This window comes from Punica granatum, chromosome 4 (genome assembly GCF_007655135.1).
Source record: "Punica granatum isolate Tunisia-2019 chromosome 4, ASM765513v2, whole genome shotgun sequence".
Taxonomy (NCBI): domain Eukaryota; kingdom Viridiplantae; phylum Streptophyta; class Magnoliopsida; order Myrtales; family Lythraceae; genus Punica; species Punica granatum.
In genome coordinates, this window is record NC_045130.1 from 32510745 (window position 1) to 32536758 (window position 26014).

The 26014-nt window shown below is 39.1% G+C and overlaps 5 protein-coding genes across 6 annotated transcripts; 2 read left to right on the forward strand and 3 right to left on the reverse strand.

The window, feature by feature from the left end:
- Positions 1–5314: 5314 nt before the first annotated feature.
- Positions 5315–6463, reverse strand: LOC116203178 (uncharacterized mitochondrial protein AtMg00820-like). Its single transcript, XM_031534842.1, has 2 exons — positions 6139–6463; positions 5315–6061 (listed from the first exon to the last, which is right to left on the reverse strand). The coding sequence occupies exons 1-2, from the start codon at positions 6452–6454 to the stop codon at positions 5757–5759; spliced, it is 621 nt and encodes a 206-aa protein (XP_031390702.1). The 5' UTR covers positions 6455–6463; the 3' UTR covers positions 5315–5756.
- An 840-nt stretch (positions 6464–7303) lies between these two features.
- On the forward strand, positions 7304–8281 carry LOC116205290. The gene is made up of 2 exons (XM_031537847.1): positions 7304–7657; positions 7938–8281. The coding sequence occupies exons 1-2, from the start codon at positions 7493–7495 to the stop codon at positions 8148–8150; spliced, it is 378 nt and encodes a 125-aa protein (XP_031393707.1). The 5' UTR covers positions 7304–7492; the 3' UTR covers positions 8151–8281.
- A 6102-nt stretch (positions 8282–14383) lies between these two features.
- LOC116205992 (probable beta-D-xylosidase 5) lies at positions 14384–17701 on the reverse strand. The gene is made up of 7 exons (XM_031538713.1): positions 17399–17701; positions 16719–17024; positions 16459–16628; positions 16051–16151; positions 15626–15964; positions 15102–15512; positions 14384–15027 (listed from the first exon to the last, which is right to left on the reverse strand). Exons 1-7 carry the CDS (start codon positions 17684–17686, stop codon positions 14417–14419), a joined length of 2226 nt encoding a protein of 741 aa, XP_031394573.1. The 5' UTR covers positions 17687–17701; the 3' UTR covers positions 14384–14416.
- A 1337-nt stretch (positions 17702–19038) lies between these two features.
- LOC116206188 lies at positions 19039–19926 on the forward strand. Its single transcript, XM_031538989.1, has one exon. It carries the CDS (start codon positions 19230–19232, stop codon positions 19713–19715), a length of 486 nt encoding a protein of 161 aa, XP_031394849.1. The 5' UTR covers positions 19039–19229; the 3' UTR covers positions 19716–19926.
- A 44-nt stretch (positions 19927–19970) lies between these two features.
- Positions 19971–24539, reverse strand: LOC116206187 (tobamovirus multiplication protein 1-like). Of its 2 annotated transcripts, none has more exons than XM_031538988.1 (13): positions 24208–24539; positions 23510–23560; positions 23193–23226; positions 22928–23014; positions 22781–22832; positions 22482–22656; positions 22280–22375; positions 21834–21894; positions 21594–21658; positions 21287–21361; positions 21114–21189; positions 20658–20842; positions 19971–20300 (listed from the first exon to the last, which is right to left on the reverse strand). In XM_031538988.1, exons 1-13 carry the CDS (start codon positions 24310–24312, stop codon positions 20277–20279), a joined length of 1086 nt encoding a protein of 361 aa, XP_031394848.1. In that variant the 5' UTR covers positions 24313–24539; the 3' UTR covers positions 19971–20276. The 2 variants fall into 2 exon arrangements, with proteins under 2 accessions (XP_031394848.1, XP_031394847.1); XM_031538987.1 differs by having other exon boundaries at positions 19971–20303; positions 24208–24538.
- Between the last annotated feature and the right edge of the window lie 1475 nt (positions 24540–26014).

The following is a 26014-nucleotide window of genomic DNA, read 5'->3' on the forward strand; positions in this document are numbered from 1 at the left end:
AACTAGATTAAGTACTCACATATATGTGGATTGAGGGGAAGAGCAATGATAATTCAGCCCCGCAGGTGCCCTCGGGAGAGGTGCAAGCTGAGAATGGAGGTGTAGTCGAGAAGTCTGTACGGAACACTGGACAAGGAAGCCCAGCACGACAGAATAGTCCCGGATCAGCTCAGAGAATAGGACATGGCAGCCCCATGAGGCAGAGTGATCAGAGTGCAGAGAGGGGAACGATATTTGATTTAGACAAAGAGGTGGCTGAGGAAGTGGATTTGACTGAAGCGGTGGATTCTCCAAATGTGAAGGTTTTGTGCTGCGACATTCAGATCGACAGAGGAAAGCTCCTGATTACTTGAAGGATTATGACACACGAACACACACGGCCACTCACCACCCCCTAGCTCGTCCGCTCCACCAAAATCCTCAGGTATGCCTTATCCCGTTGAGAGTTTCATTAATTATGCCAGTGCTACTGATGTTGATTTATCTTATTTAGGTGCCATCGACTCGGACATCGATCCCAAGTCCTATAAGGAGGCGGTCAGTGACTCTCGATTGTGACATGCAATGGCAGAGGAAATACGAGCCTTGGAGCTGAACATGACATGGATTATAGAGAAGCTGCCGCCTAGAAAATGCCCTATTGATAGCAAATGGGTGTACAAAGTGAATAGATGAGCTGATGGGAGCATTGAGCGGTGTAGAGCTTGTCTGGTTGCCAAGAGATTCACGTAGGTAGAAGGAATTGATTTTCATGAAACTTTTACTGCAGTGGCTAAGCTTGTTACTGTCAGTTGTCTATTGGCGGTAGCTGCAGCGAGAGATTGGGAAATGCATCAGATGGACGTGAATAATGCGTTCTTGCATAGTGATCTAGAGGAGGAGGTGTAGATGAAGTTACCTCCGGGATTTTCTTGCAGCAAGCAGCTGTCTATAGATTGTGGAAATCGTTGTATGGCTTACATAAAGCATCTTGGAATTGGTATTCCAAATTTACGAAAGCACTACGTCGTTATGGATTTCATCAACCAGGTGCCAGTCTTTCCTTATTCACCTACTCGAAGGGAAAGCGTGTTTTTAGGAGTTCTTGTTTATGTAGATAATCTTATAGTGGTCAACAACAACTTAGAGCAATGTGATTGTTTCAATGAGTATTTGAATCAGTGCTTTCGCATTAATCATTTAGGTCCTTTGAAATATTTTATGGGAATAGAGGTTGAACGAATGGATTCTGGTCTATTTCTGAGTCAATGGAAGTATGTGTTGGATATACTAGCAGAATGCGGAATGCTTGTAGCTTAGCCATCAGCATTTCCAATGGAGCAGAACCACCATTTGTTAGCGGATATCGGGTCATGCCTTGATGATGCAAGCAGATATTAGCAGCTGGTTGGTTGACTTATTTATCTAACCATTACTAGATCAGAGCTTAGTTATGATGTCCATATTTTGGCACAATTCATGCAGGATCCACGACGATCTCACTGGAATGCAGTTATGTGAGTGGTCCATTATTTGAAGCAATCCCTAGGATAGGGAATATTTTTGCGGCCCAGTTCGTTGGAAACAACTGCTTATTGTGATACCGACTGGGTAAGCTGTCCCATGACCCGACGATCAGTTACAAGATATTTTATTACGCTTGGAGGCTCACCGATTTCATGGAAGATTAAGAAGCAGACTATGGTTTTTTGATCGTCTGCTGAGGCTGAGTACAGAGCAATGACGGTTGCTGTGAGTGAAATAATGTGGCTTCGAAGTTTACTTGCTTCACTCAGAGTCAAGTTCAATCATCCTACCTGACTATTTTGTGACAACTAGGCTGTATTACATATTGCGGCCAATCTTGTGTTTCTTGAACGAACGGAACACATTGAGATCGACTGCCACTTTATTCGTGAACGCATCGGGTCTCAAGTCATTGCCACTTTGCATAAACTGACAAGACTGCAGCTTACAGATATCTTCACAAAAGCTTTGGGTCGAGATCGCTTTGCTTTTTTTCTTAGTAAGTTGGACATTCAAAATCCTCATGCTCCAACTTGAGGGGAGTAATACGACATGCTTGGGATACTCAGAATAGTCAACTCAATATTCTAGAAGTTTCGATATAAGGTCATTTACTGTATATTAACTAGATTAAGTATTCAGAGATTTCTTTCCTAACTTTAGGTTTCCTAAACATAGCACATTTGTTTATTTCCTTGTAAGTATTTGGCTAGGGTTTTATATCCTGTAACCTACATCTACAGAATGAAGTTGAGCCATTTGAGTTCCAATTGAGTTTCGAGTCTTGAAATTTATGATGAATGTTTTCATTGTTTATAACTTAATTGTAGCTGGCATTTTTTTCCCCTTAAAGTTAATATGCCTGATCAAGCCCGTGAACTGATGAGGAATATCAATATGGGCCACTTTCAATTCTGGATGGCATGTTCACGCCATTGTCAACTTTGAAGTTGTGTATAGCGTAGAGGAGGAGCATCGGATAGATCATATCAGAAACTCCAAAAAGGAAGAAAAGAGAAGCTATACGTACCAATGTAGTTGTAGAAAGCGAAATTTTTGTGAATAATTTGTGTTAATTCATTGATAAGAAGTCTCTGTACATATAGCCATGAGCTAAAGAAAAATAAGGGAAGTGTTCTAAATGATACAAGTAATTGATCCTCTAATTAATCCTTCCACCTATCTATCCTATAATACAATACTATTTACAAGGAAAGAAATCAAGGAGACAAATAATGGAGATCAGCCCGGGGATGGAGGATATCCTGTAATACTCCCCTCAAGTTGAAGAGTGAGGGTCCCGAATTCCAAACTTGCTGAGGAGAAATTGAAAGCAATCATGTCCCAAAGCCTTGGTGAAAAGATCAACAAGCTGAAGACGTGTGGCTATGTGAGTGGCTATGTGATTGGTAACGATCGTTTTGGATAGTAAATGCTCCCGAATGAAATGACAGTCAATTTCAATATGTTTGGTTCGTTCATGAAATACTGGATTAGCAGTGATGTGGAGTGCTACTTGGTTGTCACAATATAGTTGAGTAGGACTGGACAATGTGACGCCAAATGATGAAAGTAGACTGCGTAGCCAAATAACTTGACTAACTGTAGTTGCCATTGCTCTGTATTCGGCTTCAGCATATGAACTAGATATAGTTGTCTGTTTCTTAGTTTTCCACGAGATTGGACTACCTCCAAGTGTTATCAAGTAGCCTGTGACGAACATTCGAGTCATCGGGCAGCTAGCCCAATCAGAGTCACAATAGGCTATTAGCTCCATGGATTGTGGTCGGAGAAAAATTTTCTGTCCCGATGATTTTTTCAAGTATCGGAGTTTGCGCATTGTTGCCATCCAATGATCTAATTGTTGGGAATTGGTGTATGCACTAGAGACAATCTGTCATCAGTTTTGTAATATGACATATATTTCATTATAATACGATGCATTTCTATTATTGTGTGCTTTGCGCTAAATATTAATTTTACACAATAACGTCCTTGGAATAGTAGGTTCAATAGACATCAAGTATGACTTGATTGTGAGATCCTCTAATTACTGAACACTATTCCTAAATGTCCATAGTCAAAGTATTATCGTTAATTAGGATGACGATAATGTGAATAGACTAGTGTGGGTGTTGATTGATGACCAAGTCTCATAGGTCATGGATGTGGAGACATCGAGTCACACCAGATGTATGTAATAGGAGTAATGTGTATTGGGCTGACCCGCTATGAGATTGTTACATAGATTGTTACGTGATTGTCATTAGCAGATCTCGTAGTGACTATGGTGCAGTGGACCTTTGACTTGAGGTCATCATGGATTCCTATGTGTAATGTTGTATACTTTGATGCTGTCAAACACCACCGTATTAGGTTGGTTATAAAGACAATTATTGGGTATTGCCACAGAGCATGGAGATGAATGTGAGTGACCAAGATAGGATTTGTCCCTCCTACTTAACGGGAGCGATATCTCACGGCCGCTTGGTGGGTAGAGTCTAAAAGTGTATGCATATCCAAATGAGTCGATATAGGGATATCGAGCTCATTTGTTCTGATAAACTTACTTGATAAACCAAGAAAGAGAGAAATTGTGCCATACAATGATGACATTACCATGCCTTGGGCTCAATAGAGATATAAAGGATAAAGGGATCATATTGTACGATAACATAAGTCATAAGGTTTGTCGAGAAATTGACTTTCCAATTACTTGAGTAACAGTGATACATTGCTAGATGTCGCTCACTGTTTATAATATTGAAATAGAAATTTTGATATTATTGTCAATGTAACCGGAAACCTACATGGTCACTCATTACGACTAAATCGACTAGATAATTTTAAAACAATAAAATCGTCTAATATTGATTAGACGATTTAAGGTGCGACCGATTAATCAGATATTTAATGAGATTAAATTTACTGATTAATTAGACATAATTTATTAGACCGATTTATACAAATAAATGGGCCATACATATGTATACACTTATACATACACATGACCATTCATATGTCTACATTTATACATATACATGGGCCATACATATGTCTACATTTATACACACACATGGGCTAGTTAAATGATGCCATTTACCTAGATAGATGGCATAATGGAAACCCATTTTTGCTTGTCCCACACCGGCCAAGATTGGGAAATTGTCTTCTCATACTACATATAAATATAGGTAGAATATGTGGTTGTATAAATATATATAGATGATGCACATATGCATCCGTATGCATAGATATACATATACAGTGTATGAGTAATGGAAATTCAAGTTAAATTGTTTAATTTGAATTGATCCAACTAGTCTAATAAATTTAGGTGTCGCATCGATGTTTCCTTCGAGAGTTAGCCGCTAGCGCCGCTAATCTCGAAAACCCGTCGATAAAGTCGGTGTGAATACTTGTAGATGCGTCACATTTGGGACGCTCGGTCGACAATTTTAAAATTACATGTACGCTTTATCTACTCCTATTCTTCTAGTAGGTCTTGGGATTAGTTTCATAGATAGGAAATTTTGAATTTATATTCCTTTTACGCTTCTATAGGCCCTGTGAAACTAGCACTAGTGGATCCTGCATGAATTGGGATAGAATGTGAACAAAGTAAGACAACTCGGGACGAGTGATTGTCAGACAAATGAGGCAGCCAACAAAGCGACGATATCTACTAGGATCAAACAAGGAAGAACCCGAATCCAAAGATAATATGTGTTGTTGTTCCATGGGAAATGAAGAAGGTCGAGAACCGAGCATGCCACATTCTATAAGTATATCAAGAACATACTTTCTCTGATTAAGGAATAATCCTTTGTTCATTCGAGTAACTTCAATTCCAAGAAAATAGTACAAAGGACCTAAATCCTTAATACGGAAATGTGTGGCTAGTTGTCTCTTGAGTGAAGCACAGAACTCCGAGTTATTGCCGACAATGATTAAGTCGTCAACATATACGAGATCCGCAAGAAAATTCTCATCCTTTTGCAGAGTAAATAATGAGTGATCGGCGCCGGATTGAGCAAGTCCATAATTGCGAAGTGCAGTCTCAAATTTGGAGAACCAATTTCTAGATGCTTGTTGTAGGAAGTAAAGAGATTTACGTAGACGACATGCATATCCTGGACGCCGAGAAGAAAAACCCGATGGCATGCGCGTGTAAACTTCCTCAGTTAAATCACCATGTAGAAAGGCGTTATGAACATCCAATTGGTGCATTTCCTAATTGTGAGCAACAGTTATAGATAGAAGTACTCGTCTGTGACAAGTTTCACTACTGGAACGAATGTCTCAGTGAAATCGATCTCTTCGACTTGAGTAAATCCTTTTGCAACAAGACGTGCTTTGAATCGCTCGACACTCCCATCTGCATTTCTCTTTATTTTGAAGACCCATTTGCATCCAATGGGTTTCTTATCAGAAGGGATTGGCTCAATCGTCCACATTTTATTCAATTCCAATGCACAAATTTCTTCATTCATGGCAATACGCCAACGTGAATCTTGAAAAGCTTCTTTATATGACCTGGGTTCAACATCAGAATCTAACACAACAGTATAGCGAGGTGTCATTCAGTAAACCTCAAATAAGATAAGTAGTGCTCGAGAGAGGTGGACTTACTCGGGGAGGACGAATGAGCTGGTGAGATGGAGCGGGGCGGTCGAATAGTAGCTATGTTACACACAAAGTCCTTCAGATAGTCGGGTGGATTACGAATTCTCTCTGAGCGACGAGATGGCAGTGATAACAGTTTTTCTATTCTAGGTGAAATGGAAGTCAATGGAAGCTCTTCATTTGCAGGAGAAGTCGAATCTGCAGACTGTGGAATCACTTTCTCGGATGTTAGATTTCTAGTGGGAAGCGCCTGTGACAAGTCTTCTTCGATTGGAGGCAAAACCGAAGCAGTCGGAAGTGCATGTTTTGCAGGTGGAATCATTTTTGCAAATTGGGGAAGAAGAGCCCCTATTTCAGTGGATGATCTTCCAGAAGGTTGAGGAGCTGAGATGGGCTGGGATTTTCTCCGTGGGCCGGTGTTGTCTGGGCTGTGATTTGCTGGTGACAAGGGTCCAGCCCGTTGCACTTAATTGGGCTGAAATCTTGCTTCAATGGGCTGTGCAAAGCTACCCGGTTCACTGTAATTATCCAGCTAGGAATTAAACTCCCCCTCATTCTCATAATTCGGCTTAGCTAGGAACAGAGGTGTATCCCTCAAATTGAGATCACGTGAAACTTTGTTATCTTGGGACAAAGGAAAAACATCCTCATAGAATTGTACATCCCTAGAAACCAGTGTTATCAGAACCGGACCGGACATCGAATCAGCTGAGCTATGGATTCATGGGTTTATGGGTTCAACTGGGGGTTCGATGGGTCGAACCGCATGTTTAATTATAAAATAAATAGATATTTATTATTTTAAGAAAACAATATAAAATATAAAATATAAAAAAATTAGTGAAATCCTCTGGTGATGCGAGAAATCCTCCATATACTGCTATGTTCTCACCCGAGTGAAATCCTCAGACACTGTTGGGCCGTTTGGATTCAGAGTTAAAGTTACTTTGATTTTGATTTTGATTTTGATTGTGGAAAAGGACAAATAAGATGTGATTATAAATTTGACTTGGGAAACGTGTGTTTTTGTTGTGTCGTGTGTTGAGTTAAAGTTAAAGTTAAAATTTTTGAATTGGGAAATGTGTATTTTTGTTGTGTAGTATGTTGAGTTAAAGTTAAAGTTAAAGTTAAAATCAGTTAACTCTCAATCCAAACGGGCCTGTGTAAAACCCAACTCAAAGAAAGATAGAGAGAGAAAAACAAGAGAGGAGAGAGAAAGCGTTGAGATTCTCTCAGCTTTCCTTTTCATTTTCTTCATTCCTTCCTTCTTTACTTCTTCTGTGCTTCTCAGCTTTCACTACACACTACCCATAATTGATTCCTTGATTGGTTCTACCAGCTGACCTCTTGCTTAACCAAGATGAGCAGCGAGTCAAGGAAGAGCAATCCCGGTGCTCCGACGTCCAAATCCAGCTCCGACAACCGGAAGTCCTCCGCTACTGGCCCCGTCGGCCGTAGGATCATCATCAAGAGTGCCGACATGAAGGACGACATGCAGAAGGAAGCCGTCGACATTGCCGTTGCTGTGAGTGCCCCTCTCCATCCCCCCCTTCAAACCCAATTTTTGGTCTTCTTGTCGATGTTGATTTGTCGACATTTGCATCACAAGTTCTCTATAGAGGAAGGAATCTGAGCCCTGTTGTAATTTTGATTTGTGGATTGATCTCGACTGACTTGATATAATAAGAGTATTGTTGTTTTGGTGAAGATTTGGGCTAGAAACATTGTCTATTTGGTTGTAGGCTCTGTGATTTTGTTGGGTTCTTTATTGGGTTGATGCTCGATCCGTGCCTGAATACTTGCAGGCATTTGAGAAACATGGCGCGGAGAAGGATGTCGCCAAGCAACCCACTGAGTCGAGGGACACGACGTTCTTTCTCGGTTTCGGCTCAGGGGATTTCGGATTTCAGTTAAAAATCCAGAACCCATCAACCGACCGGTTCAAATGGGTTTGTCTAAAAATCGATCGGTTTTTTAGGTTCACTGGTTTTTTAATGCATTTTCAGTTTTTAAAGTAACATGACCGGACACAGGTCCGATTTTCGGTCTGACCGGTTGAATCGCTCGGTCCGGTCCGGGTCTGATAACACTGCTAGAAACAAATATTTCTCGAGATTGGATATCTTAAAGACACCATCCTCTTTTTCCATATGGGTATCCTACGAAAATGCATTTACGTGAACGTTCCTCGAACTTATCTCTATTTCGAGGTCGATGATGTGCGTAGCATAATGAGCCGAATACCCGTAGATGTGAATAATCCGGTGTCTTATTAAACAACACTTCATAAGGAGATTTACCCAATAAAGCCGATGTCGGTGTGAGATTGATTAAGTATGCCGCTATAGAAATGCATTCACCCCAGAAGCGAGTAGAAAGCCCGACTTGAAAAAGTAGTGATCTGGCCACGTTGAGGATGTGGCGATGTTTTCTTTCTACTCGTCCATTCTACTGCGATGTATCTGAGCAAGATGTTTGATGAATTATTCCACTCCGAAGAAAGTACTCCCGTAATTCTTTGGAAAGGAATTCCAATCCATTATCGCTTCGAATTATTTTGACAGATTTCTCAAATTGGTTCTTCACCAAGTTACAAAAACCAATCAATTTCTGCTTTGCCTCAGTTTTATCACGCAATGGGTAAGGCCATACTACTCAACTGAAATCATCAACTATTGTCGGGAAATAATAAACGCCAGTAATCAATTTAACTCGATATGGACCCCATAAGTCATAGTGAACCAATTGAAATAAATGGCTTGCTTTATTAAAACTGATAGGAAACGGAGATCGAGTCTGTTTTGCCCTATGGCAAATATCACAAACTTTGTTCCTACTTTTATGGGAATCATATGCAAGTCTCTTGGGCCACACTTGCCACGTAGGCGCTACGTCAGCATGGCCGTTAGATGTCGACGGAAAAGATAATACCGGGATAGATTTGATGCAAAAAGTAAACCATAAGATAGATTTGACAAAAAAAACATATGATAGATTTGACAAAACGGGCAAATTATGTGCCATTTTAGGTAAATACCCTTTTTATTATATAGTCTTACTCAAGTTTTATACAATTTTGTCATAGTCATTTCGATACAAAATTTGTCGAACTTGTCGTTGATACCAAATTAAGATTTATAAGTGCTTACCTATCTATTTATCTATCAAATTTTAATAGTTTTATTATGTTAAATAGGTAAATTTTATATATTCTTCGATTTATCTTGCATCATACAATGATGAATAAGAACAATCTATCGAGAATAATCTTGTTAATGCGTTAGTTTACGCACACGATACTTTTAATGGGTTTCAAACATTTTTAACTGAATTTTAATTTACCAATGAGTTATGTAATTGAAAATATAATGTTTTATGAAGAAAATGAAAAATAAAGGTAAAATAATGGATTTTAGTGGAGGGATTGAACATGTGACCAAAATCTCCAAGGATTAGCCCTCTGCCAAAGCCAATGGAACAGTCACCCAAAACCAATTGTTTTGTGCGCGTGGGAAAAATCTTGCCACTCGCCCCATAATTCTAAAATGGGACCTGTAATTATTTTTTAAATTAATTAATAATTTTTAACTATGGGTGATACCGCTCGGTGCTGCAAGTTAGAAATATTTTCTTCAATTTTCTAGTTTATCATAATAATTTGTATAATAAACCATTAGAATGTATAACTAAAACTAATAATAAAACTACATATTTGTAAAGGATTATGTACTCTCCGTTGATAGCAAATACTCTAGACTTTCAAAAGACGGTATCAATTAATATTTCATATGGTATAAAAACTAACATTTCTCCCCGTTATATATACAATGAGGGATAAGTATTATTATGGGCACATATTCAAGGTACATTTTAGTTGGATAGATGGTGGAACTCATTCATCATATATGTCCATATTTTCTTTTTAATTTTAAAATGTGAATGTTAGCTTAACTCAACTATATATATTTATTCATGTCATCATATATGATATCGTTTTCCTTTTTTATTTCATGGAATGTGTTTTGGGAAAAAATGAGAAAAACTTGTACATCATGGAGCAAATAACATGTCCTTATTTTTTGATGAATAACTTGTCCAGCCATAATGATTTGATCATTTGACTCATTGTGTTAATTGGGTTACGCTGCTACCTTATCGGACCAAATTAAAAAATACTGGACCAAAAAGGAAATTTTTTTCAGAAAAGGAGAAGGAAAAGATTCACACTCGTAAACTAAAATTAAAAAACATATATTTTAATTTATATATCTAGTATTTTTAATAGAGATTTTCTTCTGAATTTTTAAATAAAAGTTGAGAAAAAGTATTTTTTAGAATCAAGTGGTCCATTATAACCATCGGATCATTGGTTTACCTCGTTAATGAATTACATGGTACATTAGCAGGATCAAATTTCAAAACACTTAATAAATAGGTAAAATTAAAAAAAATGGAAATTGTAAAAATTACAAGTTAAAAAAAGAAGAAGAAAAGAAATCCCCCCTCGCCCTTGGTCCGACTGACCATAATTTACTATAGTGTATGTAAAACAAAATCTATAAAATAAAATCTATAATATAATATAATAGTTATAATATCGATGACAGAGGCGGAAAATAGCCCAACAGACGATGAATGAAGAACGAACAAGCCTTGCTAAAACAACCTGAAAATCAGCAGGAGCCACAGGGTACAACTTATTTGAGGGTTTTTTTTTTCAATTTAGTATCTGAAAACTCGATGGACTTTGACTAATCCCGTCTAATTTGGATTGGTCCACCAAAGAATAAAACACTTCTGACATGAATTTTTTATTTTTTTATTTTTTTCCTCTGAATTTCTTCTTTTTTATGGTGGACAACAGTGATGGTAATATTATTGTCCCCACTACGCTTCTCGTTTTCAATCGCAAATATATCAGACGAACTAAACAACTAGCGGAAGCACTGTCCCTCGTCAGTGTAGTACCACCAGGGACTTAGTATAGTTCACCGAAACCAGAGATGACACAGGCCCAAGTCAAAGAGCTCACTCTAGCATATGTCCCGGGGGGATTCGAACTCGAGACCTGGGGGGTCTCTAAACCATATGAGAGTAAGCTTGGAACCACTCGGACATCACCTGTGATGTTAAACTGAATCCTTAAAACTGAATGGATTTTCTCCATTCATATAACTTAAACCAGAATCATTGCTTAAGAAAAATAAGTGTGAAATCATATGAATAAACTCATGTTAATTATTTGAGGCTTTTTTTCGATTACAACAGTAAATCTAGTATAATAAAATTTATCTGAGATTTTTAACCTTACCATTTAATGCACGTCAATAGCTATACAATTTCCGAATCCAATTTTTGTTAATGTAAATTTTGCTATACACGTTTGATATGGACAAGAAAAAATAGTTAACTAATCTATATATAATATATAATGGGAGGAATATTCAACGGATTCTATCATTTGGAATTCAATGTTTCTTATATGCTTGACACATTGTTTGATGCGGTTGAAGAAGTGGCAAATCGGTACCTCGAGAAAAATAGGTTCTGATGACCCTGTTTCGAGGGAAACAGCCTCAGGAGCACAACTCAGGCCTTCGGCCGTGAAAAGACGAGATTTAAGGCGAATTTCATCATTTAGGGCCTCAAACGGGCATTTTTATGTTATTATGACGTTTTTGCAATTTTAGGAAAAGTTTATGTCTTTTGTGTAATTTAGATGTTTTAATTCATATTTAAACTTTGTAAAACTCTAGGGTTAAGACAATTGATGTTTTTTTTAATAAAGTTTGAGAGCTACCGTACTCTTTCGCCTATTCTCAAATTTGTTTCGAGTTGGATGCCTATTCTCTGGTATTCGTATAATCAATAGGTTATAAAATGTTGTTTTCCAGTATTTCTACGCGAATCAACACATTGCAATTAATCCGTTGCGTCATTGTTTCACCAGATTATGCTATGTTTCGACCTCTGTTATGTATCAAACAAGTGGCTTTTGAGACTTCTCATATTCTTCACACGTCAATATACTAATAAATTATAAATCACACTCTCCACGAATCGCTTCACCAGATTCCAGGCTATGGAAAGCTATTGCTGGAACTTGGAATTTGGTTCGCAAACGCACTGGCTGGAGTATTGAAGATGGAGTTTGGGCTCGATTTTGGTCTTAATCGTGGATCCCTGGGTCTCCACTACTTTCGATAACATCAGCTGGAGCCATATCTGATGGTTTGGAAATCTCTCGGTCTCTCATTTCACTACGGATCGTGATTCAAGGGACTGGTCTCAGATAATATTCTACTTTGGTTGATAATTGTACTCTGCCCAAAAATTGCTTCTATTCAGCCTCCTCCTCAAGCTGGCTGTGACTCTGTGATGAGATGTACTGGAGGCTTGCTCCTCCTTCTGGGGAGTACTCAGTTAGTTCAGTTTATGATCTTCTGACGTCTCATCTTCGCCGTCCGGTGGATCCTCTTTGGAAATTTATATGGTTGTGGGATGATACCAGCAAATTCGCAGTTTCCTTTGGCTTGCACATGATTGTTTGTTGACCGACGACCAACATATGCGTCGAAGGATTGTGGATTCAAGTTTATATCCTCTTTGCCATCGTTCTCCCGAAACGGCGATTCATGTGCTTCGCGACCGTGACATCGCTCGGGCAACCTGGGAGAGAATTCTTCCATCATCGGTATCTTCTTTCTTATCTATGCCCCTTTCTACTTGGCTTCCATCAAATCTGCGGCCAAGTCCTCAATTCGTGTGTAATATGGGTTGGTCTTTTATCTTTGTTGTTGCTTGTTGGTTTTTATGAACTTGGAGAAATATGACCTTATTTGAGGAGGTTTTTTCACGACCTATATATGGACACATCACTTGTTATCTTTCCTTCCGTGAATGACTTTTCCCGTGCAAGGAAGTCGGCTGCTAAGGTTTCTGCGGCGCCGGTTCGGACATGGAAGAATACCCAGTGGACTAAACCAAGGGAGAGATGGGTCAAGTTGAACACAGATGGTTCCTTTAGAGGCAATCCTGGGCTGCAGGTGCGCTTGATTAGAGATCACAACGGTAATTGGACTAGCGGCTTCTCTCATAATATTGGTATTGCTTCATCTGTTACGGCTGAACTTTCTGGTCGTGCTTCAGGATTAGAGCCAACATGGTCACTCAGATTTAGACGAACTATTCTGGAGGTAGATTCAGAAATTGTTAAGGAGATGATTTGAATCTGGCAGTTTTCTTCCGTTGTTCCGTGGCCTCCTTTATATATATAGAGGGAGGGTAACATTTGGGCAGACTAGTTCGCCAGGCGGGCCTCTTGTTTCCTTTGGGTCTTCATATTTTTTATATTATTCCTAACGTCTAAGGTATTTTTGTTAGGTGATATCGTTGGGATTTCCATCCCATGTTTATGCACTATTTAATTTAATTCTAATGGCATTCACCCCTATTTCACCGAAAAAAAAATTATATATGCAGATTATAGTTAGATCTACAATTTCTATCACTATAGATCACTAGATGAAGGCCCGCTCGTTATTAAAAAGATGGTTAACCACTTATGGCATAACCTTATAGACGATATAAAATGTTCATGATTAACAAAGTTTTGTCCATAATTACATTAGCGGAGTTTATCTATAAGGAAGTTGTTACATAAATTTTTTATTTGTGATATTATATTTAGTTATGGTTTACTTTTTGTTAATTCTACTTCAATTAAAGCTCTTTTAGTTCTCATATAGGTTAATGATGTGCTACACAAAATAATTAACTGAATATTTTTGGGCTTTCAAAAACATTAGATTTCCATAATCATAGTTTATCAAAGTTTGTGCTTTGTTCTTGTGAAGAAGTTAAGAACCTATAAATAATTTTTTTTTAGTTTTAGTCTTAACACTATAATAGATGTATTTCCATCTTCTATAACTGAACCTCTAGAGTTCCACGAATGATGTGGCTTAATACTACGCTCTTTTTTGCATTGTGATTAGTGACAACTTCAAAAGTTACTCAATCATGAGCTATTTACGTCCTACGAGGTATTGTTTGGTGCTTCTTTTTTACTTTTATAATTATATATATAGAGGCATATAAATGCTTTTAATCGATATTAATTACATCTACAAATGCTTGAAATTTACAAGCATATAACTTTGTGCTTTGGATTGCAATAAAATTCTAAAAATTGAATCAAAATTGTTATTCCTCACATTGCTAAACGACCATTTTAATCCGCGGCCATGTGGCGGGCATTTTCCTAATTTGTTTTAATTGAAAACTAATCATCATAGTTGATGACGACAGGGAAGGACAAGCCCCTATCTCCAATTATGATGGAGTGAGTGCCCGAAGGGAGAAGTTTATAACCGCGGTCATCCACAAGACCTAAGGCAGCGCAAGCGTTGATCCGAAAATTGACCTTCGATTTGTCTCCAGCCTTGACGAACACCGTCTTGAAACCGATAACTTGCTTGATATGGGTCCTCGCGACTCCGCTCGGAGGCTGGGAGTAGACGATTACGACCTCGGTGCCGTCCATCTTGCCGACATTCACGACCTCCACTTCGAATTCTAAGTCCTGGTCACATTTCAAATCATCGATTAGGATTGCAGGGCAAGCAGGGATGTAGCTGGCCTCATTGTACCTAAGGCTCTGGCAGTGTTGGAATTTGTCCAGCTTGATGTCGATGGAAGGCCTTGCATGGGTTAGCATGTATTCGAAGATTGTGTAGCTGAGACCGTGCCCGAAGGGATAGACGACAGAGCCACTGTAGAATTTGTACGTGCGACCCGGGAAACCTGTATCAATGACCGGTCTCAACGACATTGATGTCATTGGTAGCATGTCTACGTAATTGGCCTTGTACCATGTCAATGGCAACCTTCCTCCTGAAAATTTAATTAACTGATTAGGGAAATTGGTCAAAAATGAAATTAAGGATCAATTTGTATGTTCAATTTACCTGGATTATGTTTTCCGAATATGACGTCGGCAATGGCACGGCCACCTTCCTGTCCAGGATAACTAGCCCACAGTATGGCCTTGATCTTAGGGTTATTCTCAGCAAAAGAGATGTCCACACCGCCACCAGACATGATCACGAGAATCACCGGTCCTCGCGAGGTCTCGGCGACTTGTTGAATAAGTTGAGTCTGATAGCCTGGCAGAAGAAGATCCTCTCTGTCTAGACCCTCAGCCTCGACGGATAAATCTAAGCCCGCGACGATGATGGTCGCGTCCGCCTCCTTGGCAGCTCTCACAGCGGGCCATATGAGGCTCTCATTCTTGCAAGTGACATCGCAGCCTATTCGGTATATTACCTTAGCATATTTTGAAAAGCCTTCAATCGCAGTAACATAACGGCATGGAATACCTTAATTGAAGAACACAAAATCGCAGGAATCAGTAGAATATTCGTTTGAGAGCTAGCTCATGCTCCAAGAAAGCCACCATTGAGTGATTGAATCAAATGGATCATAGTCGTACCTGCATAATTTCCGATCATCGGAGCAGTAGCATTTGCATGAGGTCCGACCACGGCAATTTTTCGTATCTTGTTGATGCTGAGAGGCAACGTGTTGTTGTTCTTCAGAAGAACGATTCCCTCCCTAGCCGCCTGCGCTGCAAGCTCGAGGTTCCCGTCAGTACAGATATCATCCTTCCCGAGCTTGTCATAAGCACGGTTTCCATCAAAGTAGCCGAGCCTCATAAGCACAATGTACAAGTACTCGAGGGCGGTGTCAATGTCCTTCACCTGAACCTTCCCTTGCTCCACGGCATTAGCCGTGAAATTCGGGTAAAACTCTCCACAGTCCAAATCCAAACCTACACATACAAATAGCGACCGATTCACTAAAAATCGTTCCATGAACTTACTATATAAACACTCGATAGCAACATTGCGTATTCACCTGCTTTCAAGGTTCTTGCCACTGCGTCCTCTTTCGTATCATGAAGATACTTGTGATTATCCACCATTACTTTGATCGAGTCACAGTCTGAAACAATATACCTGAGACAACAATACAATTGAACCATCATCCAAAGAGTTTTTTTTTTTTTAAGTATGTACCATGATATCTGAAAATTCAGTGGATCTCGATTAATTCAGTTCGAGCTGAATCACCCCACGAAATGGTAAAACTCTCTCAGTGTAAATTTTCTCCATTTACATGACTCGAATTTCAGACATTGTTTAAGAGAAACAAGAATTGAACCACTTAAATCAACTCAAGTTAAAAATTTTTAACCCAATAAATTTGGGTTTTCATTTTTATTTTTCTACAAATTGAAATCGTGCAAAAATAAATAATTATTACCCATGAAGATTCCACTCTCCTCTAATGGTATCTTTCAGAATCTTGGAATCAGCACAGGTTGGGATTCCGTTCGCACGGTTGTAAGAGCACATCACACTGCTGACGTCACCATCTCTTACGCACATTTCGAACGGTTTAAGGAATGTCTCTAGCATGTCTTGCTCAGTGACCTAATTCCAAGTGACAAGGAAATCAAATATCAGCAAATTTCCAAAAACATATCATGGGCAAATTTTCTTTGAAAGACCATATGTACTTACCCTCGCATCGAAATGGAACCGATCGACCCCCAGCCACTTTTCGACATCATAGGCAGCGTAGTGCTTGCAACATGCGGAGACCTTGAGGGGGCGTTCGTCCAAGTTGGACATGGATTCGGCTTCCTCCACGTCCTGGAGTCCTCGGACATAGTTCACGGCATACCTGCCAGCGACAAAAGGATCCTCCCCAGGGGTCTCAAGGGCACGTCCCCATCTTGGGTCTCTTACCACGTTGATGTTTGGGCTCCAAAAGGTTAATCCTGCATGGCCAAGGTTGTACATTGCCCTCGCTTCAGTAGAAACAACCTTATGACAGCAAAACAAAATGTAAATTTGTGTTAATTTATCCCAAAAGAAAACTGCTGTAATTCATGCATGTAATCTTCTACGTAATATGCATCAGTAACGGCGGAACGCAGTGACCTTAGAAATTGATATATGAACTTTTCCGGACCGTAAATGAACTAAGAGATGTTCATCGTGAAATCTCATGACACCTGCAACATGTCGTTTTGAGATTTCACAGTGAACATGGGTGCCGGAAATAATTGTAAATATATTTAATTTATTAATAGATATCATGTGAATAATATTTTCTCCAAGCTAATGAAATTATATATGACAATATATTCATACATAAATATGGAAAAACAAAAGCTAGGGTCGTTGTACGTATGCACCTGCCCGATGTTTTTCCATAGGGACTCGTTGAAAGATGCGGCCAATAGGATTACGGTGGGAAAGCTAGTCGCCCCGGGAACAACGTCGTCAAAGAACGCGCCCCGGACATTGGCCACACCATGCAGGGCCTCAGACCACCACTCGTACTTAGGCAGGCCGAGCCTCGGGACACCATAAGCCTTGTTTCCGAGCTGACGGACCTTCTCGGCCAGCGTCATGCGCCTGACCAAGTCCTTCACCCTCGTACTATAGGACAGTGAGGAGTCGCAGAACAAGAACTTCGACATCTTTAGTCCCAAATGTTCGTACCTCTTGGGATGGCAAATGTAGGTAAAGTTCTTCCAGTGTTTCATGGCATGCTCCGAGCTCGAAAGAACTTCGGCATGACCATCATAAACTAGAAGGAATGCAGTGAAGGAAACTGAAATGAGGATGACGAGGGGAAAATTAACCATGTTTATGAATATTATTTGGACTAGATCATACTATAATTCCCTTAGTCGATGACTATATAATAGGTTGAGGAATGGTTTAGTCGTAAATATATCTTTAATCCTGATCATGATTAGAATGAATTACATTTGGATAATACTATTGTGTCAATGTTATCCAGGTATGGATTTGGTTGGATTTAATATGCTAACTTCACAGGCGTCTAATTAACTTGGTAAGTATAAGAATTAATGATGTAGCCATATATTGAGATGTTGGACTTCTAACTCTATCCATACTATCCTAAACGAATTAGTACTATTTATTCTTTTCGATTACAAGGGAAGCTCATGAAACTATTATAAAAGAAAAATATAAATCATAATATCAAATAAAGCAGCAAGGTGATCCTATTTGAGTATCAAACCTTAAATCTCTTGATTGTCAAGTGAGAGCGTACATCACTGCACCGCATCCTCTTCTATAACTGTTTGTTTTTTATTTGTTTATATTTTGGTAAAGTGATGCTTCATTTTTTTTATGGGTAATAAGAATTTTATTAATAATAAAATTTAGATAGCATTGTTACAAGGGAATCCCTCGATTAATCAAAGAGGATCGAGTTCTAACTTGAACCCATATTGACAGAGATTATGGGCTTGGGTGTTGAGGGATCAAGAGACCCAAGTACAACGGAAATCTAACATAAGGGAAAAGAGATACTTACGTGACATTTGATAATAAAGTTAATTCCACTCCATTTTAAATATTAATGTATATATTTAACTGAGATTGTAATGATAATTATATAAAGTATGTGAAAAATTCTTATTAAATTGGTGAAAATGATAAAAAAAATTATGATTATATTATTAAATTGATGGAAGAATGAAATGAAACGAGAGAATTTATTATTAAAAAATTAATTGTAACAGTGATTAGAATGAAATATGTGTGAAAATTTAATGTTAAAAAATAAAAAAAATATATAAAATAGTAATAATTATGTTATTAAATTAAAAAAAAACGGAATATGGAAGCCAAGCAGAGCCGGGCTCGAGGCAATTCGATCCTAAGCATCCTAGCTACCTCGGCGCCCGACCAGATCATCGGCCTATTCTAAGGTGGTCGGAATCGAACTACCCCAGCCAAAGTCTGGTGGTTGAAGCGGACAGGGGATGTTTTAAAAGAACGATACAAACAAAGCTCCGGGGTCTTTTCCGTATTTTCGAAGGAAAAAAAATTGCAACAACGGGCAAGAGAATTTGAAATGGGGGGCACAGCTTTCGACGTGAGCATGGGGAAGAAGTGAGTGCCGCCGTACTGTCAGAGAGATCTCTCATCTCTTCCTCTGAGGCTGAGATCCCAAACTTCAGCCAGACGAAGACCCAGAAGAAGATGGGAAACAAGAACGCTCCTCCTTCAACCATACAGCCCCTTCTCCTCCTCCTGCTCATCCTGTGTTCTGTCACGCCCTTCTCCGTCGCCGGAGCAGGCCGCGGACGGAGGCAGCTTGGTTTCTTCTACACGCGGACCCGAGGGAGGTGCACTCCCCAGTACTGGAGCGGCATCAGGGAGCACTGGCCCAGGATGGTCCCGCCCGCATCGACCGTGTGGAAGGCGTTCGGGTCGAGGGCGGTGGAGCTGCGCTACGGATCTGGCCTGACCCTGCTGGAATCGACGGTAGGTGACAGCGGGGAAGGGGACTCATTCCGGAGGCTGCTGAAGCAGGGGACCGCTGCACTGCTCAACTCCTACGGTCGGAAGGGGTACCCCTACAGGGCTTGGGAGGTGAAGAGTCTAGTCATACAGGCCACCGTGTCGGCGGAGGCCGCTGCCGCTCAAGCTCGGGTTTTTGCCGCTGCCAATGAAGCCTGTGATTAGCAGGCCTCCGTCCCTCCGTGTGTTATGGTTGCTAAAGATCATTAGCGAGAAAAATCTTTTAGTGTCTTTAGAAATCTTTAGGCCTTTTGAAATGTAACTCCCATTTCAGTTGTGTATGTATGGAAATGGAACCAGTTTGGTTCTCTCTGTTCTCTCTCTCTCTGGACTTGTTATCCATTTTGATGTAAATACTGGAAATGTTTTCCGGAAATGGCCGCTGAATTCGGCAAGAATCTCATGAGCAACACTGAAACAGAGAAAAGCATCCTGCACTTTCTATCACGACACTCTGCTCCAAAGCCTGCCTCGGACCGAACATTAGATTAAGGCAATTCAAAAGCGGGCCAAAACAAATACGGTAAAAAGAGGGGCCAAACAAAATAACAGCTTCCTCTCGTTCTATGTACATGCCTGAGTAGTATGGGTTTTCCACAGCCATGGCTAAGTCATGTTGTCAGTTGAAAGCAGTTACCGCTTTGTCAGTATGCTACCACTCCCCGCATGAAAGTTTTCTGCCTACTCCCGGGATTTACAGGATCATTCACATTTGCTTATGAAGAGCTAGATGGGGCTTTGTCTTGTAATCTGCTGCAATTGTAAAACGAGGGTCTTAACATAAGCAGGCTACTCGGGAACTAAAAGTATGTAAGGAACAGAATGAGTACGAAACATCCTGTGGATTATGGAAATCCTCAGGACAATAGTGCGAAAATTGATCTATTCTTTCTGCGGAAAAAAGTATGAAAGAACAAAAGAATCCAATGCATTTTCATGCAACAAAATAGAACAATGATGGCTTCCTCCTGAATTGAACCGAGCAAAGGAAAACGTGAATTTGAAGAAAAACTATTATCCTATTCCACGTGCTGATGGTCATCTAATCCTGCAAAAGTGAATTTGAAGGAAAACACGTGACTGCAGAAGAAAGGCAAAGAGGGTCACCTGATTCCCAGGTCGTGTGGAAGTTGCAACAGTAGCAGTCCAGCATTGAGGCTGGTTGACATTTACCGACTCTATACTCTCTCTCATGAAAGCTATTCTCCCCGACTCCTCTGGCTTGTGAGCCACTTGCCCTGGTGGCAGGTCTCTCATTACCCATAGCACGAAGGCAGAGGGCACCGATGATCCTGCAAGAGCATCGATCATCTAAGTTGTGGTCCAGAACTGGGAAACAAATAGGTGGTCTAAAATCATATTTTCTAAATTCGAGTATTACTGGCCTCAAATATCCACTCTTCTTATCGTGATTGTACTGAGTATTCATAAGATCATTGTATCAAGGGCATGCTAAAATACAAGCAAGTTTTTCTGACACGCCTCTTACACCATATAACTACTCAGAGGAGCACAATTCTTATTCCAAACAATCTGAAAGAGCAAATAAGTTGAGGAAAGTACCTATGAAATAGTACAGAATAACCAAGATAGAAACATAAAGACCATTCACAAATTGGGGATGCCAGTGATATAGCAGCTGCATGAATAAAAGCAGGAAAAGTAAGAGAGAGGGAGGGAGAGAATCTTGTCAAGCTACGTCGACAAATGATGCTGTACCGGAGGAATGCACATACCGGAATATCAGTCAAAAGACCAATCAAAGAACTGGTTGTAAAACACAGAACAGAGACAACTGCCAAACCACCAACCTGCAATTCAAGACACAACCTAGTGTTATGCTGGACCACTAATGAAAATGCGAGATCATACTAATCGATTCATGATTCAACTGAACCAAAAATATTTTAAACTGTCAGCATGAATGGGTTGGTCAGTTAGAAAAAGACTCGATGCTCCACATATTGATACTTTTACTGCATGAACAAAGGGCCAAATTGTGAAATAAGCCACAAATCTTTTACAACCGATACAGCTCCTTACCTTCCACATCTCAGATGCAACCCTTTCAGATCTAATTTTTCTCATCTTCGAGCATAAAAGGAGTCCTGCAAATGTAACATTGACCTAGGACCATTTAAATGAAACCATTGCTTATAATATATATTACATAGTTTTACATGTCCAAGATGTTTCAGGTTTAGAACACCAGATATCCTTATTTATTTACAATGACAATAAAACAGCAATGTCCAAAATGAATACTCTTCCTTATTCGCTCACCATAGCATGCTAATGCTCCTCCCAGGAATAGCATTGCTATCGCAGAAAGAGCTACATATACCTGCATTATTGAATCATTGTTTTACTACTTGAACTTCCAAAAAGGGGAACAACTTCATGATTCAGATAATCTGAAATCTACAGGCTCAAGTTATGCATTTTCTGAACAGGTCCAAGATTATATAGAAGGATAGGATATGAACACTTGAAAGAAATTAACGAACAAACATGACAACACTTCAAGTTTCTTGTTCAAAGCAAATTTCATGATAATGTCAGCACAGCAAATTAAAATTCGGACAAATGAAGGTAAACCTTCAGCCCAACACACTTTCAAAATATAAAAGGAACATAAGATAAAACATAATTCTAGCAAAAAGTACAACAAGATAAAGCTCAGAGATTTATTAGAAGTAAAAGATGTTAGTACACATTTAAATGCTTACTCGAGCCACCAGTTCCGAGTCGATGGGGTTTTTCCCTATACCAATCCAGATAAGCAGAGCAGCAGTAATCATCAGTATGCTTACCAGCACAGTGACCTGAAAGTATGGTCACATAATTGGTGCATGGAAAGGAAATTAATCCGAGATAGGATTATATAGCAACGAAGAAAGAGATCAATTGTTTATTAATCTTTTCCCCTACCAAAATGACAATTTTTTGGCGGCGTCCCACATGGGATAATTGTAAAGGTAAACACCTCCAAAGCGTATCCCCCCTTGAGTTACTTGGATTGCTCATAGTCCTGTCCAACAATGACTCGTAGAAACTTCCATCTTCATCCTCATAGTCATCTTTTGCTTGGTGGCACAGGTCGACCCTGCAAGAGTTTTCATAGAACAGGGTACATTTTATCTAATCCACAGTAAAAACAAAAAGCTTATCTTCAGAGACCAAAACAGTCTCAAAATAGAAACTGTAATAGGGTATTCTAGAATTCATACCAGAATGATAGTAGTAGAAGAAATGCCGCAAAGAGCAATATTTTGGGGAAGGCTGCAGCATAGAACTTCCATGGTTCAGTTAGTTATTAAAAGAAGCTTTCTATAAGAAAGGACAGAATCTACTAAAAGTTGTCGATATTCATATACCCATGAGAACAAAGCCACAAGAGTGCGACCAGCACAGCCATCCCTTGCAAGTAGCAACCAGAGTCGATACAAAGTAAATAAAGTAACCTGTAAAACGAAATTGCTATTAATTGTATAGTAGACTCCAAAGAGTACTACTCCACATCCCTCCATAAATAAGAACAGAAGGTAAAGCTCCACTAGTAAACGGCTGTAAAAACTGCTGAAAGTTAAAAGTAAAGAATAACAGAATCAACAATGTTAGATTATATCATGAGCACCTTACCTATACTAGAAGAGCCAATCATTAGATGAAAGACCTGAAAATCCACTAAACATGTGTCAGTAAGAGGCCAATGTGCTTCCACAAGAGTGACGAGGCAGATATAAGCACAACTAATCAGAATATCTTTACAAAATTATCACCAATTTAAAGAACAGAATAGATAGCTCTTATCACCAAGAATTCACTTTAAGTTAGGTTTGTTCAAGAGAGATAAATCAAAGGCAAGTGCTACGATAAGCAAAGAAGAAATATATGCATATTAGTTCTCGCCCTATCATTTCCCAACTTACATCATACTAATTAAATTTCTCACTTACTTTCTGGCGGTTCCAGCCAACTTGCGGACTCCGTGACTGTATCCTTAACAACTGTAAGTAAACGTGACGAGTGAGACACACTTGGGGTCAGAGAAGTGCATTACCAATAACAACTATTTTCAATCAAATTTAAAAAATGAAGAACACAAAACACAAGTAGAGCATCAACCAGCTGAGAACATAGAACAAAAAGAATTTCCACCGTGAGAGTAATTCCACCCAAAAATGCGGAGATACTGGGTTTTCATTCTCAAAGCCTAGCCATTATTCTGAACCTTGTGGTAACAGTAACCTGATTCTATGATGGGATAACAAGCAGTAGTATAGAAACAACTGATTGGAGATGGCAAACACGAGCATTCAGTTACTCCAAGTTCACGAACCCATACTGCCTCTTAAGGGGAAAAACGAAATACCCGAGTCAAAAACTTCAACAGAAAATTATGGAAAAGAGACCTCAAACAAACTTCCAGAAGAAAAATATGCAATACAATAACAGGTACATGATAAGGATCCTGTCTATCGCCATGGAAACAGACCCAGCACAAGGAGACCAAATGCTTCCACGAGCAACCACAAGAATGATAATTTCAATGTCCCGGAAACAAATTTGTGGCAGACAAACACAGCAGCCAACGCACACCCAATTGAACACATTCATCGAAATTACAATCCCGAATCAGAAACAAGAACATCACCTGGTAAAATGCGCAAACAGCAATGACAAAGTCCAAACAAGCAAGACCCACATTCACGCCCATCAGCACTCGGGGAAAGCAACACCCGTCCCTCAATTCGAACATCCTGTCTGTCTCTGCCCCGCCCCCTCCCTGTCGGAGTTTCTATTCTTATGGGGTGTGAGTTGGGAGTAAAGGGTGTGCAAAGGAGTTGTCTTTTAGGTATTTTCAGTTCCCTTTCATGGAAGATCTGCTGCGCTGCTGCTCGATACTTCGACAGAAATTACGAGGGAGATTTTGTCGGAGAAAATGTTGACCCTTTTTCCTTTTCTCCAGAATTTGTAATTTCATGGGATAATATTAATTTGACCGTTATCGGATTATAAAACGATATTAATTCATTTGTCTTAGCAGACATGGCCGGGGAATTAAAGAAATGGCTTTCTTGTGTTAACTAATTTAATCAAATTCATTTTCTTGGGATTTTTTTACCATAATCTCGCTAAATTGTTTATTCCCTGAAAAAGCATTTCCTTCAATAAAAAGTTAAGATCATTTTTGCTTTGTTTTCGTGGATGTTATGCTTGATTTGGGAGCATGTTTCCATACGAATTTTACTGAAAAAAAATGATTATTAAATGATTATTAATGCATGATATATAATATAAGCAGCAACAATTTTTATAATGATTTATTAACCTATTCGAAAAAATAACGTTTATAATTACTAAATTCAACTCAAATTAGGATTTTAAAATTTTCTTATCAGTCGATATCTTTTCTTTCAGTGACATATATTTGGAGATTTTATAGCGATTGGTATCCAAAAATAACCACCATGGTTATTTTATTCTTAACTATAAAATTTTTTCATATAAGCTCATGATTGTACAAGTGTCATGTGTTTTTTATATTTAAGATTCACCATTCATATTTTGACTATTTATAATTTCGACTAATTCTCTTCTCATCGACATTTGGTCTTATCCGTGAACCACCGAATAATATTGGAAATACTGGAAAGGGGAAGAAGAGCAACCATACCCACCGTTAGCATCAATTCAAATCGAATTTCGAGGAAAGCGCCACCCGGGAACTGCAATTGGGCAGCATAACCAAATGTGGGTCGATCATGATCCCGAGAACAAGACGAAGAAGAAGGAAGCTTGAGATTTGATCAGTTCCCAATTCGTTCGAGAAACTTCCGGTGCGTTTGGTTTCAGAGTTAAAGTAACTTTGATTTTGATTGTGGAAAATGACAAATGTTGTGTAGTGTGTTGAGTTAAAGTTAAAGTTAAAATTTTTTACTTGGGAAATGTGTATTTTTGTTATGTAGTGGATTGAATTAAAGTTAAAGTTAAATTTTTTGTGATTTTAACCCTGAAAACAAATGGGGCATTCAATTCTGTCTTTTTTTTTGAGATTTTGTTTATGTAAATGCATTAGAAGAAATCAGAGGTACAGACTCTTCCGATTTCAACCCCACGCCACACTGCCGCCTCCTCCGTCCCCTCAATTATAATTCGGTCATTCATGGGTGAGACTAAATGTCGAAGAGAAGAGATACGTGGCCAAAATTATAGATAGTCAATATATCAGGGGTGAATCTTAAAGATAAAAAATATTAAGACCCTTATACGGTCATTATCTTATGTTAGAGATTCTGACAACTAAGAATAAAACAACTGTGGTGTTATTTTTGGGTGCCAGCCGTTGCAGCATCACCCCATATATATATATATATATATATATATATATTAGTCGCTATTTTTACTTAAAACTAAGTGAAAAGTGCTTATAGAACCTCCTGCTTTGGGAGTATTTTTGC